The sequence below is a fragment of the Geotrypetes seraphini genome, chromosome 3, assembly GCF_902459505.1.
Source record: "Geotrypetes seraphini chromosome 3, aGeoSer1.1, whole genome shotgun sequence".
NCBI lineage: Eukaryota > Metazoa > Chordata > Amphibia > Gymnophiona > Dermophiidae > Geotrypetes > Geotrypetes seraphini.
In genome coordinates, this window is record NC_047086.1 from 223,536,987 (window position 1) to 223,552,604 (window position 15,618).

The window sequence follows — 15,618 nt, forward strand, 5'->3', positions numbered from 1 at the left end:
ATGCCCCTAAGACTAAGGTACTGGATCAATTGCAGGGATTCAGTAATATTTATGGCATTGTCCTTTAGGTAGGGTCCTTGTTTTGGACGCTAATGCTGTCATGGTATATGTTCTACATTTTCAGAGCCATTTTTGTCACCCTTTTTATTACTTTCTTGGCCTGGTTAGGTAGGAGGCAGAGAAGGGGGGCGCGTTTAGGGAACAGGAGAGGAGAGCGTGAAATTGTGAGGGCAGCAGAGCACAAAGAGGTGAGGGCAGAGCAGTGAGGGGTGAAAGAGGAGTAGCCTAAGAGTTCGTGCATTGGGGTGAGAACCAGGGGAACTGGGTTCAATTTCAAAAGCAGCTCCTTGTGACCCTGGACAAGGAATTTAACTCTTGATTCTTCCAGGTACAAAACTTGAATTATATGCAGATACTTTTCTGTCTGTCAACTCGCATGTGTTCAGGGCTGTAATTAGTAGTAGTAGAAATAAGGAATGGGGGCAAAAGGGGAGGCGAGATGATGTCAGGGTAATATTACCTCTATATCAGGGGTGTCAAAGTCCCTCCTCAAGGGCCGCAATCCAGTCAGGTTTTCAGGATTTCCCCAATGAATATGCATGAGATATATTTGCATGCACAGCTTTCATTGTATGCTAATAGATCTCATGCATATTCATTTGGAAAATCCTGAAAACCCGACTGGATTGCGGCCCTCGAGGAAGGACTGACACCCCCTGCTCTATATTATTACCAAAATTTGACCTCTCCTTTCTGAGCACTCTACCAAAACCTTTATCCACACTCTTCTCTCGCTTAGATTACTGCAACTTGCTTCTCTCAGGTCATCCATCTCTGCCATTCAAGCCATGCAAAATTCTGCTGCCCAACTTATATTTCATTAGAGCCGCCATACTCACATTACCCCTCTCCTCAAGGCACTTCACTGGCTCCCCATCCATTTCCAAATACAGTTCAAACTCCTCTTACAGACCTACAAGTGCACTCACTCCGCAGCCCCTCAATATCTCTTCATACTTCTCTCCCCCTATGCTACCATCTGTAAACTCCATTCATTGGGCAAGTCCCTCTTATCCATAACCCTTCTCCTCCACCACTTACTCCAGACTTCATCCCTTCTATCTTTCTGCGCCGTACACATGGAACAAACTGCCCGAGTTTTTACATCAGGCACCATCTCTAGTAGTATTCAAATCCAATCTAAAGCCCTCAAATCTAAAGCCCTCAAAGATGACAATCTTTACATCCAAAGGAACAGGTCAAAACAGAGGATATACACAATGTGCAACTTTGTTTATGAAGATTGGGATTTCCAGAGTCAATCATTTTAACTTTATAACCCAACCCTACCCTAACAGATCTCTCCTTTTTTACCTGGGACCATAAGGAAAGGATCACCCCCAAAACAAAGGGAAACAAACATCCCACCAGAACCCCCCTCAATATCCAGAAAAGTACATGTATTCGATCCTTCCTACCAAACCCCGACCTTGCCTTCAAACAAGGAAGGGAAGATTAATAGGTCCAGGGAAGCCACCAGGAAGTAAGGATGACCATATTCATTTTTGCTAGTCGAAAGTCTTCTCCCCCACCTCCATCATCCCTATGCAGCCTAAAATCTATTCCAGAGGCTTTGACTCATAGCCTTGTAGGACTACTTCCTCCCCCCCTCCCCGCCCCCACTCACCTCAGAATTCAGCAAGAACATAAGCAAGCAAAAGAGGGGGGGAAAAAGACAGGGGAATGGAACAGAGACCTGCCACACCTCGGAGGACCCCCCCCCCTCCCAACAGCCCCTCACCAGGACCTCTCTACAAGAAGTTTAAAAGTCTACTTTTTTGATGCTGCTTTCAACTCCTAACTTCCACTCATCATAAAATTATCTACATCCATCTTATCGTTCTCTGCAAGAAACTCACAACCATGACTCCCCCCCAATATGTCCTGTCTGTCCAAATGGTTATAAGCTCTTCTAAGCAGGGACTGTCTGTTGCATGTTGAATGTACAGCGCTGAGTACACTTTTCAGTGTTATAAGAATGATAGCTAGTAGTAAGAGCAGGATGGAAAGAGGAGAGTATGGGGATAAAAGAAGAGGTGGTGGGTAGGGCGAGAGGCATAAAAAGGGACGAGAGATGTGAATGTGGGTTGCCGTCAGGATAGGAAGAGAAGAGAGCAGAGACAAGAAGGTAGGGGAACAGAGGAGACCAAGTGGACAGCAGGATAAGGGACAGGGGAGTGTGAGTGAAGGGATGGGAGACAACAGCTAGCAAGGGGTAAGAGGGAGATAAGACACTGCAATTTACCCGGGGGCAGGGAGGAGAAGGCATATGTGGTGTTTGTGGGGTGGGTCACCAAATCCCTCTTGTTTTTCAATTACAATGGGGAATAATAGACTAGCTTCTCTTGGTTTTCTTGCTTGAGTGTGAGGGCTGTGTTGCTTGCTTGTGTTGGGGCTGCCAAGCACCTCGTTTGTAGATGTGGGAGGTACTATGTGGGTGCCACTGAGTGCTTCTTGCTGTATACATCCAGTACAGCTGAAGAAATTATTAATAGTAATATTTACTAATCAACTACTGTTTTTCTGTACAGTATCCCTCATTGTGAAGTGACAGGAAATTAAGGCCTATGTCGCTACCCCACGAAATAAATTAGGTGGACTAGATGGGCTTTGTCTTGTCTTTATATTCTATACCAGTGGTCTCAAACTCAAACCCTTTGCAGGGCCACATTTTGGATTTGTAGGTACTTGGAGGGCCGCAGAAAGAATAGTTAATTTCTTCTTATTAAAGAAATGACAATTTTGCATGAGGTAAAACTCTTTATAGTTTATAAATCTTTCCTTTTGGCTAAGTCTTAATAATAATATTGCAATTTATAGGTAAAGAGACATATGATCAAAACGGTTTTATTTTACTTTTGTGATTATGATAAATATACCGAGGGCCTCAAAATAGGACCTGGCGGGCCGCGAGTTTGAGACCAATGTTCTATACTAACAGCACAGGGGTAGGCAATTCCGGTCCTCGATAGCCACAGGCAGGTCAAGATTCAGGATATCCGCAAGAAATATTCAAGAGATAGATTTGCATCTCAAGGAGGCAGTGCACGCAAATCCATCTCATGCATATTCATTGTGGATATCCTGAAAACCTGACCTGCCTGTGGCTCTCGAGGACCGGAATTGCCTACCCCTGGACTAGTGCATTACTTTCCTCAAGAACTGCTAGTCACTGTGTGGCCACCGGCTGCCCAATATCCAGAACTGACTCGTCTGGTCTCCTTTTTGTCAGCGTTAAGATTCTTGGTTCAGCTCAGCCCAAACCCTGTATTTCAAAAACTATTTAACTAAACCTCTTTTGCTGAACAGACTGGTACCTTCCCCAACAGTCCTAGTAATGCTATATTATACTATAGTTACCCTGGTCTGCTTTCACTGTAGGAAGGACCTTACCCAAAACATATTGCATATTGGACATTCTGACATATGAGAAGTCATTGCTTAAAACAGAGGCAGTCAATGCAACTGGCGTACACAGACTGCTGGGAGCCCTCTTCTTGTATCTCTTAGTACAAATTTACCAGCTAATTGCTTCAGTTTATCTGTGCCTGGCTTACCCCTAATTTCAACCTAAAAACCCAATCCAAAATGTTCAAATTCACATATAAAATGTGTTTTCTGATTTTGAAATGTTGTATTTTGGAGAAAATTCCCATAACATACAATGGTGACAAGATGTCTTATTTACTAGCACAAGAGCATATTGGATATTTCACTTACAATCATTTAGACCAGTGATTCCCAACCCTGTCCTGGAGGAACACCAGGCCAATCGGGTTTTCAGGCTAGCCCTAATGAATATGCATGAGAGAGATTTGCATATGATGGAAGTGATAGGCATGCAAATTTGCTTCATGCATATTCATTAGGGCTAGCCTGAAAACCCAATTGGCCTGGTGTTCCTCCAGGACAGGGTTGGGAACCACTGATTTAGACCACATGGCATGAATGAATGCACGAAGTGGCTTATTGCAAGGTAGTTTTGGTAAACATTAATAAAGTTGTTCAAACTTTCTTGAAGTATGACATCATTATGCTCTGATTTTTGTAGGGATACAGGACAGGGCTGGGAAAGATAGCATGAAAGAGAGTTGTTGCCATTGAGCACTCCTATGTGTGGGACGGGCACTGGCCAAATGCTTTGTGTGGTACAACACTCAGTGCACCACTTTGTGTTCCCTTGCAGTGGTGTTTTCCTTCCCCGGCTCACCTGGATCTCAAAGCCAAAAGTTGCATCAGCTTCTTTCTCCAACATAATTATTTGCCTGAAAATTTCAAGAACAAAAAAAAAAAACAAACAACAACACACCCCATTAGAAAAAGCCTTCTTTACTTAAAGTCTGCCTAGCCCAGTACCCATACTGCCATATGTTCAAAGCTGTAGAGAGGGGGGACCGACTGATATCACAAGCACACTCTTACAATGAGCCAAAGACCGAGTAACAGACGACAAAAAAATTTCCAGGTCAATTTGTATATCAAACTTCAGCTGAAGACCCTCTGCAGCTCTCTTCAGGCCTAGGGATCTCCGATTAGGTCAGCACTGCACACTTCTGTTAACATAGGTTAGCAGCACATGCTGCGTGACTTCCCTCAGACAAAAGGCAGGCATGAAAGCAGACTGTGCCCTTTGGCCAGGCAGCTGTTTCAATGTTTTCTCTCTTTTCAACAGAATTGAATGTTTCACAAAATAGCTGGTCTGATTAAACCAACAATTCCATTTGCAGCAAACAGCCAATGGATTCTTCATATTTTTGTTGGCAGGGTGCGAGGAGAGATGGCTGATGCTGGTACACCCATCAGCACAGGAAGCAGAATAGCGAGGCTCAGCACTGTCATAAGGTGCTGAGTCAGTGACTGGAGAGGTGTTTGGAAGACTATGACCATCAAAACTTCAATATAAGAACAGGAAACAAGGAGGATTAAAAGCAGTACAGGCCTCTCTCAGCAGGAATTCATTCAGGTCAAACAAGAAATAGCCGGGACCCTGTTGAATGTTTAATGGCAGGGGTTGTGAACTAATTATAGGTTTGGGAGGCTCCTTTCCAGTCACACCTTTCATTATGCGATTGAGCTGGTCAGGTGCTGCCGTGCAGGCATCACACCGAGAAGTACAGCACAGAAATTGCAGGGTGACGGATGAACATCAAGGGTAAAAGAAAGACACTCAAGAGTGAACTGTATGTATGTGGAGGGGGGAATGTGGCTATACCACCTAGTCCAAAAGGCAAAAAGAACTATTTCAGCACAAACAATGGAGATCTGAAAAAAAGAGAGGAGCAGGAAAAGGGGAAACCTCAGGCAGCCTCAAAACGCACTCCAATGCCCTTTCAACCCATCACTACAAACAGCTTTTTCAAGGGCCATTTGCTGACAAGTGAGAATTTGTTAGAACAAGGGCACCCACTTACCTCTGCTGCTCTGGAGACTCGTCAAGCGTCATCCACTTCATACCACATCCCTGGAGGAAAGAAAATGCATATCACAACAGGGTTAGTGAACACACAAATTCATTTGCCAGTTGAAACATTTCTGCAACCAATCCCCACTGTTAACTATGTACTGAGAGCGTCAGAATCAAGGCAGACAGCCTGAACTCAGAGCATCATTCAATCTGCACCATGAAGCTACATATACTTCCACTGATCTGAATCAATCTGTGTCTACAGATGATCAGATCAAGTCATTCTGGTTTTTCAAAGCACTTCATATTAAATTTCCAAAACACAAAACAGGTACAGTCAAACCTCCCCCCTCTCTCCAAGTATCCTTCCGCCAAGCCATAGAGCCTCCACAGGGATGAGTCACCTGCCCTTGGTCACCTGCAGCCAGGTGTCTGTCTTAGAGAAAAGGCCGCACATCAGATCATATTTATCCTGCATGTGGGCTAAAAGCAGAAACACCCCTTTATGCATAGGTGTGAATAAGATCAAGGGCCTTTGAGCAATTCAGAAGTCTCTGGGGAACTGGTCATGTTATACTGCTGAAATCACTTTACATGCCTCAATCTGAAAGCAATCTAAGGTGCTCTTAGACTTTGGTACTGGCTTTGTAGCCTTGGATTTCTCTACAGATTTTCTCAGCAGCTGACAAAAGAAGAAAGAGTAGAAAGACCTTGAAGGGCGAGGGAAGCCCTCCAGACTCTACACCTGTAGGAGAATCTTAACCTGAAAATCTTAACACCCCCTAGACTGCATTGATGTCATTGCCAATGATGGTCTAATGCAGTGTTTTTCAACCTTTTTACACCTATGGATTGGCAGAAATAAAATAATTATTCTGTGAACTGGCGGTTGAAGAACACTGGGCTAAGTCGTGGGCCAGACCCCGCCCATTGCTACCCAATCTCAACCCCAGACCCCGCCCCCATAATAGTACTAATCGCACCTTGCACGTACTGTGCCTCATCTGGAAGCCTTCCCTCTGACGTTGCAACGTCAGAGAGAAGACTTCCAGTTCAGGCGCAGGATGCCCGTAGGAGCCTCTGTCTGTGGCTTTGTGCACTGAAATCAGTTAGGAAGAGGGAGCTGGCTCGAAGATAACGCCGCATCGATCGCACCGTGGACCGGCGGTTGAAGAACACTGTTTTGGGCCTGATGCACGTGCTGGCCCTGTGGACTGGCAGGAAATTTCTGTGGACCGGCACTGGCCCATGGACCGGTGGTTGAAGAACACTGGTCTAATGTGTGTCCTTATGCCGAGATCAAGTTTACACATTGTGCAGAGAATGGAGCAAATCCTCCCATGACAAATGTGGACATTGTGTTTTTAAAGGATTAACTGAATAATAAAAGAAGCGTCGAACATTGGATTTCCACAGTTTTGTTTCTTTTGGCAAATCTGCCTCTTTCATCAGCAAGCGCCTGATAGAAGGCTTCTTTTGTATCAACCCCAAATTAATTTTTAATCAAGTCTACCATGTCCCCTTCACTGCCCCCCCCCCCAACAATCCCTCTCCTTGTATACTTCAGAATAAAAAACAAAATTGAGCAGGATAGAAAATTAACTTCCATTAATTAGAATTTACAACAATCGCACTGAGTTGGGAGCGGGTGGGCCCCAAACCTCCCCCGTGCAATATTCAGTTACCAGATTGTGTCTAAGAAAATGTCAAGCATTTTACGCAAATCACAAATATCGGCTAAAAAATGAGGCTTTGTCACAACACAAGTTTTCAGCTCTTTCCACCCACGAGCTCAGCAATGCAAAGCTGCAACAATTTTGCAAACGAGCTTCAGGAGCCCTTCAGTTCTGCTTCAACGGTGCCTAAGGCCCACTGTTCAATGCTGCATTATAACTTATGTACTCTAGGCCCTTTTGCCTTTCATAGGCTCCTCACTCAGTGGCAATTAACATACAGTCATGTGAAAAAATTAGGACGCCTCATGAAATATTCAGTTCTTTCTTAAGATACTCAGATTCTGGGAATCGATATGGGGACAGATCAATGAAATTCTTCGACTCAACATTTCCGCTGACATATGAAATGATCATATGCGGTACCTTATTGCATGTTAATAATAATAATAACAACTTTATTTTTGTATACCGCCATACCCAGAAGAGTTCTAGGCGGTTCACATTGGTTAGAACAAATTACAAAGAGGTTACATGCCAAATTGATCTTAGAGTTGCGAACAGTAAGGAGAAAGAAGTTACAAATGGGTAAATACCAAATTGATCATAGAGTTGCGAATAGCAAGGAGAAAGTAGTTACTAGTGATTACATTCCAAATTGATCATAGAATTACGAACTACAAGGAGGAAGAAGGGGGGAGAGGAGGGAGACGGGGGGAGAAGTTTCGGTAGGAGGGAGGAGGAGGATTGAAGGAAGGGGCATTAGGGGCTTTAAGGGTCTTGCTCTCGGAATAGGTGGGTTTTAAGTGTTTTTCTTAAGTCGAGGTAGTTGTGGGCTTTGAGGACCATTTGGGCCAGCCAAGGGTTTAGTTTGGCAGCTTGGAAGGCATAGGTTTTGACAAGGAATTTTTTTGAGTGGCATAGTTTTAGGGAGGGGTAGGCGAAGAGTTGGATTTTGCGGGAGGTCTTATAGTTGTGGTTTAGGGTAAAGTGAGGGGTGATGTAGCTTGGGGATAGACCAAATATTGTTTTGTAGCAAAAACAGGCGAATTTGAATACGATTCTGGATTCTAGTGGGAGCCAGTGGAGTTTGTGGTAGAAGGGGGTGATGTGGTCCCATTTTTTCAGGTCGAATATGAGGCGGACACCAGTGTTCTGGATCATCATGTTAAGCCCCCATTAGATCGTTTTTTGATAACGGCTTTTATTGATAATGACAGGGATAGCCATCCAAATGATAACGAGAAATTGGAAGAGTTCTGACAGTCACAGCTTCCCTTTCTGGTGGGCAAGTTTATGCTCTATGTATAAATGTGAAAAGCTGAATGCAGAATTAAGGAAGAATAAGGTACTGAAATTAGTGTGGGGCCCATTAGCAGCTTTTGTTGCATCTATTTCAATTATATCTCTTTTCAAGTTAAGTTAGGTTTGGTTCCATACACATCCGGGGAGGGAGGGGGGTATTTCATAGCAATGTATTGGAATATGTCTATATTTCGGGTTTGTAAAGGGTTGGGGGGATAATGATGATCTTTTAAAATTTGTTGTTCAAAGGTGTGTTTTTATGGTTGATATCTTTCAAATGTATACATTTGTATTGCACTGTTCACACTGGAAAATAATAAAATTTACAAAAAAAGAAATGTTCACATATCGATGTCAAATCTTTTTTTATATATATCTCTGGAAAAGAAAGTGATGTAATTGCAGGTAAACAACAAAAATTTTCCTCGATTTACTCATGAAAAAAAGATATCCACAAAAATGTGTATTCTAACCCCACATATCCTCCCACTTATAGTGGCTCAAATCACATCAGGTGCACATGCTTAGAACATCATTACTCAGCATTTTGAAGGAGGTTTGCCCTACTTAAACCTCAGGCATTTAGTTTGGTGTGCTCATGACTGCTGCAGTGAGAGTGAACACCATGGTGAGATCAAAAGAGCTGGCTGAGGCCTTCAGAAAGAAGATTGTAGCAGCTTATAAGTCTGGTAAGGGATTTAAAAAGATCTCAAAATAATTTGACATTAGCCATTCCACACTCCGGAAAACAGTGTACAAGTAGAGGACTTTCCAAACAACTGCCAACATGCCCAGGTCTGGCCATCCAAGCAAGTTGACCCTCAGAGCAGACCACAAGATGCTAAAAGAAGTCTCCAAAAACCCTAAAATGTCATCACAGGACCTACAGCAGGCTCTTGCTACTATTGTTATGAAAAATGCATGCCTCTACAATCAGAAAGAGACTGCACAAATTTAACTTGCATGGGAGGTGTGCAAGGAGGAAACCTTTGCTCACTAAGAGAAACATCACGACTAGACTGAAGTTTGCCAGAGAGAATGTAGACAAACACCAGGACTTCTGGAATAGTGTTCTATGAACTGAACAGATGAGTCTAAATTGAATTATTTGGACACAAGAAAAGAGAATATGTTTGGCATACACCAAATACAGCATTCCAGGAAAAGAACCCCTTACTAACTGTGAAGCATGAAGGTGGAAGTGTCATGGTTTGGGGAGACATGCATGGAGGAGAGGGAGAAGTTTTGGACATAAGGTGGAGGGCAGAGGAAGATGGTGCATGGGGAGAGAGAAAAATGTTTCATGTGATAATGGAGGGAAGAAAGGGAAAGATGCTGCATGGGAGGGGAATAGAGAGGTTTGACCAAGGGCACACGGCAGGGCAAGAGAGATGGTAGACAGTGGGAAAGAAACAAATGTTGAATATGGCAGTGGAAGGTAGAAAAAATTATTTTATTTTCTATTTTGTGATTACAATGTGTCAGATTTGAAAATGTGTATCTTTTCAGAGCTGGTGTTAAGACAGCGAGCATGAGCTAGGACCTAAGAGATGAAAAATCTTTTTTCTTTTGTTTATACCACAGTGCCGATGTGGGATTGGAAAGGGCAAAGAGGGGTGGGGTGGGTAGAAAGGCTACAAAATAAACCACCAGGACATTTTGAAAAAAACCCACATCTGATTTGACAGGATAAGCAAATTGAAATTTAAAAAAAAAAGTTGATTTAACAGGCCAAATTGAATCTAAACTTTTTTCCCTGAATCAGGTAGAACTACTTCCTATATCCTATGTCTTATTTCTGTAGCCTACCCACTTGTGCTTTTCTCCAGCCATCTCCTCCTGCCTCCTTTCAGTCTCTGAATTTCCAACACAAAGACCTCTCTGGAAGTAGGGACAGGACATTCACTAATGCTAGGAAAGCAGCACAGAAGACAGCAGAGAAGGGTCCTTTATAGTTGCAAGCTTTCCTGATGACATTTACTTCTTGTTTTATGCATTGTGTTTTGACTGCAAGCCATGGCGGGTACATATATACAGGAACAGAGTATAGAAAGGTTTAAATATAACAAGCTCTTAGGGGAAGATTCTCAAAACTTAATGGTAAAATATGATAGGCTACTACCGAGGTCGATATTGTAACAATTTCAAAAAGGCAGTCATTCTCAAAAGACCCCACATGCAAATGAGCTTTGCAGATGTTTACGTAGGCTCGCTAAATTTACTTGAGATGAGTTGCTGGTGGTAGCAATCAAGACATGTGCAGAATACACCCACATATTAAACCCCCCCCCCCAAAAAAAAAAAAAAAAAAACCTGAATATCATCATGAGATGCCCACTCTCTCCCATGCTCGCACAACCTCCAGGCACCCATCCCTGGCAGTGGGAAGGGATGACCACTTTCTCCTGACATTGTCCCCCCTGACAACCTCCCCGCCCCTCCCTACCTTATTTATGAAGTCTAGCCGGAGGGTCACCTACCAATTCCAGATGGCAGGCCTGCCTCTTACAAAATGGCGGGCCTGCCCATTCCTGGGATGCACCAGGGAGGGGTCTAAGGTTCTGATTGGCCCAGGTACTTAAGGGGATGCAACAGGAAGGTGAAGGCCCATCATTTTGTAAGTGGCGGACCTGTGAGTCGGAGTGGGTAGTCGTCCCTCCAGCTGGACTTTCCTGTCAGTGCCTGAGTCAATCAGCACTCAGGCACTAATCGGAAAGTAAGGCTACAACAGCTCAGACCTGTTGGCAAATTTTGGCCGCAAATGTGGCACAACGAGGTTGGGAAATAATTCAGCATTGATAGAGAATTGCTCGGAGTGCTTATTTTAATATTAATGACCTCGTTGTACTACATTTGCATGGCAGAATTGGAGACAGCAAGGAAACTCAGAAAACACCACAGTAAGCCGTTTTGATAATCCGCCGCTAAAATACATGCAAGCTAAACCACCTGGAACCGGTTTAGCGAGCACGTTAAAGGCACATTTAAGTTTTGAGAATCTTCCCCTTCATCTCTGTTGCTGCAGGCATCCATAACAAACGCAGGAACATGCAGTCATATGAACCCAGATTGCTAGGTCTCTTGTTCCCCTTGTACACTTCTCCCTCCGTATTCACAGTTTCCGTACCTGCGGTTTTGCTTATTTGCGATTTTTCGGCCGCTGACTCCACCCCCCAAAAAAATGTCATCACTAAAGTTTTTTCCTTTTACTGTACAGTACCAATAAAAAAGTTTATCACTTACCATTACTGTACTGTAACTCTGAAAATCACTGCTTCTATGCTTTCTCCCACAAATTCGCTGCTTCCATGTTTACCAATGTGCAGAGAAAAACGCTGCTTTCCAGCATCCCTAGAGAGAAAGGCTTCTTCCCAGCATGCATGAAATCGCTGCTTGCTTGCCTGCCTGCCCTGAAATCGCTACTTGCCTCTCCTTCAGGAACAGATCAGATCAGGTCTCCTACCATGGCTACAAAGCACAAGAGTTCAAGTGGTACAGATAGTTATTCGCAGTTTCAATAGTAAAAACGATGGCGCTTTCCAAAACCGTGAACATATAAAAAAAGTTATTCACGGTTTCTCCATATTCGCGCCTATTGGCAGCCTGTCTCCACCGTGAATACATTTTGGGAGCTAGGTGAAGTTCTCTCACCAGAGGCTAACTAGTGCTGCTCCACTCTGCCCTGTGGCCCCGACAGTATGCCTCCTGTGGGCTACTATGTCTGATGGGCCTTTTTGGACCCAGATCATCTCAATTCCTGGGGCTCTACAATAACTGCTATGAACAGCTCCTCCCCAACATTCACTACTTCAAAGGCCATCTCTAATGGATGTTCTGTCCTGACTGGCATATATATCCGCTGTGAAGTGTGTTAAGAGATGGCTGCCCCCACCTAGCCCTTAGAAGGAACATATTGAGGTTTTTCCAGCACAGGTGTAGGAATCAGTCAGACATATAATCAATTTGTTCCTATATGAGAAGGAGCTATTTATTTATTTTTAATATTTATATACCACGTATAGCCTAAATCAGTGGTCTCAAACTCAAACCCTTTGTAGAGCCACATTTTGGATTTGTAGGTACTTGGAGGGCCTCAGAAAAAAATAGTTAGTGTCTTATTAAAGAAATGACAATTTTGCATGAGGTAAAACTCTTTATAGTTTATAAATCTTTCCTTTTGGCCAAGTCTTAATAATAATATTGTCATTTATAGCTAGAGACATATGATCAAGAAACTGTTTTATTTTCCTTTTGTGATTATGATAAACATACCGAGGGCCTCAAAATAATGCCTGGCGGGTCGCATGTGGTCCCCGGGCCGCGAGTTTGAGACCACTGGCCTAAATGGTTTACATTCAGATACTTAAGTATTTTTCTAATCCATCCCTGTGGGCTCACATTCTATCTAATGTACCTGGAGTAATGGGGGATTAAGTGACTTACCCAGGGTCACAAGGAGCAGCATGGAATTTGAACCCACAACCTCAGGGTGCTAGGGCTGTAGCTCTAACCACTGTGCCACACACTCTCCATTAGACAGTACTTTTACATTTGCTGATGTGTGTTAAGCTAGTTGGTGATCAAAACAATCCATGCTAGTTTCTATTTACAATAGAAGTCCTTCAGCTCTCTCTGTCCCCAAAACATTGACCACTGCCCAAGAAAAACTGAGTCTAAACCAGCTATGAACTTTCAGCTCCGGCACCCTGTCCAATTTCCTCCCAGGAACATCCCAGCTCTGACCCCGCTCTTGCCCTCTATTTTCTTTAAAATTAGATAGTCAGATGTTAATTATGAGCCCTTTTGTGTCAGGCTCTTTCCTGGGGGTCCTTTGATGGCTCAAAAATTTGGAATAATAAGTGTCCTGCAGAGCTCTCTATTTCAACACTATACCTTCTTCACAACTTACTGAGGAACTGGAGGGGGATGGGAAGTTCCTTGTGAACCCACAGATAACTGTCTCTGCTAACAATTAATGGTTTAAGCAAATGCTGACTTTCAATATGGCAGAGTAACACGGGGGAGGGGTACTCATACTATTGTTCAGTTCTGCTTTTCAGTTAGAGATTAGGCTTCCAGGAAGGTAATTATAAAGTACACCTGCGGGTCCTTCAACTGCCAACTGCTGGATCCTCCAAAAGAAGACTATCGAGAGCCAGGAATGAGCTGCCATACATCAAACCTGAAAAACTCTAAACCCGTCATGCAAAACAGCCTAGGGCTTATGCAAAGGACATGGTTTGCAAGTTAAATCAATGTACTGTACATGTCCTGAGCTAGAAAACCAAATTTTAAAAAAAATTTTTATTTATTTTTAAATCATACATAAGTGCAACATATTATACAATCATATTACACCAGCGGTCTCAAACACGCGGCCCCCCCAGGGACTATTTTGCGGCCCACGATCTGTCCTCACCTAAAGCAGGGGTCCCCAATCTGCTTCCCTTCCCACTGCCCTCCCCCAAGCCACCGCAATCGGGGAACAGGCCGCCACTGCCGCAATTGGGGAATAGGCTGCCGCCGCCACAATCGGGGAACAGGCCAGCGCCGAGGTCTTAACTCTTCCTGCTTATCTTCCCCAGCTCGGAGCCAACCAATTCTCGCCACTCGACGTCAATTCTAATGTCGGGGAGGAAGTTCCGGGCCAGCCAATTGCTGCCTGGCTGGCCCGAAGAAGGTATAGTGTTGAAATAGAGAGCTCTGCAGGACACTTATTCCGATTGCGGCGGTGGCGGCCTGTTCCCCAATGGTGGTGGCTTGGGGAGGGCAGGGAGAAGTAAAGAAAGGGGGGACAGGGAGACAGAAAGAAAGAAGGGAAACGGGACACAGACAGAAAGGGGGATGGAGAGAGAAAGACAGAAAGAAAGAAAGGGCATGGAGAAAGAAAAAAGAAAGAAAGGGAGCACGGAAAGAGAGAAAGACAGACATATAGAAAGAATGGGGGCATGGATAGAGAGAGAAAGAAAGAAGGGGCAGGGTGAAAGAAATAAAAAGTTGGGGGAGGGAAGGAGACAGATGCCAGACCAGGGGAAAGGAAGGAAGGGAGGGAGAGAAAGGAAAGAAAGATGTCAGACCATGGAAATAGGGACAAAAGAACAGAGAGATAGAAGGGAAGGGAAGACATGGAAACGTAGATTTTGAAAAGAAAGCAGAAAAATTGAATATTAAGTTAATGCCAAAGATGGATGCAAGGCAGAAAGTGAAGACGGAGAGAAAACCAGTTAAAGGACAAGAAGACCCTGGAAACAGTTAAATGCACAGAAAAATAAAGTCACCAGCCAACAAAGGTAGGGAAAATGATTTTATTTTCAATATAGTGATTGAAATATGTCAGTTTTGAGAAAGGAAAGATATTAAACTTTAAATGTGAGGGCTGCAGAAAAAAATAGGGTACTTGGAGGGCAGCAGAAAAAATAGTTAATGACAATTTTTGCATAAAGTAAAACTCTTTACAGTTTATAAATCTTTCCTTTAACTGTTAAAGGAAATATTTATAAACTATAAAGAGTTTTACCTCATGCAAAGTTGTCATTTCTTTAATAAGACATTAACTATTTTTTCTGCGACCCTCCAAGTACCTACAAATCCAAAATGTGGCCCCACTAAGGGTTTGAGTTTGAAACCACTGTATTACATTATAAAAGCACTTAAAATAAATCAAATTGTAATCTGACAAACAGATATATCAACCCCCCAAACTCATATTCAAAAATTGCACTCAAATTAAAGAATTAAAAAATATTTTCCAACCCACCCTGGACGTGCATGACCAAAGGGCAAAATCAACAATCACTCTTTGCAAAATTTTGTCAATGGCTCCCAAATCTTCAGAAACTTTCTGTAATATCCCCGTTGTATAGCCATAATACGTTCCATTTTAAAAACGTGACAGAGACTCCCACCAAAAGGTATAGTTCAATCTATCCCAGTTTTTCCAATTCCTTAAAATAAGCTGTATGGCAACCCCTGTCATAATAAAGAGAAGTTTGGCTTTTAGCTCACAAAGTGCCATATAGCACAGTGTCATATGTTAGAAAACCAAATGAAGAAAAAAAGCGAGAAACCTGCCAGCAGATGGGTCTGACTACCTTTAGAGCTTAGTACAGTAGGTAAAAAGGAGCAAGCAATATGATTTCTGGTTCAACTCAGAGCAGGATAAGCCAGTGCACTACT

At 43.2% G+C, this 15,618-nt stretch overlaps 1 protein-coding gene across 1 annotated transcript in view; it reads right to left on the bottom strand.

Moving 5' to 3' along the window:
- Positions 1-15,618, bottom strand: part of TAMALIN (trafficking regulator and scaffold protein tamalin) — a 29,846-nt gene that overhangs the window by 11,654 nt on the left and 2,574 nt on the right. Inside the window, exons 2-3 of the mRNA XM_033939351.1 lie at positions 5,472-5,521; positions 4,271-4,325 (exon numbers count right to left, since the gene is read on the bottom strand). Coding sequence (XP_033795242.1) covers positions 4,271-4,325; positions 5,472-5,521 — 105 coding nt within the window. The remainder of the gene's footprint in view (positions 1-4,270; positions 4,326-5,471; positions 5,522-15,618) is intronic.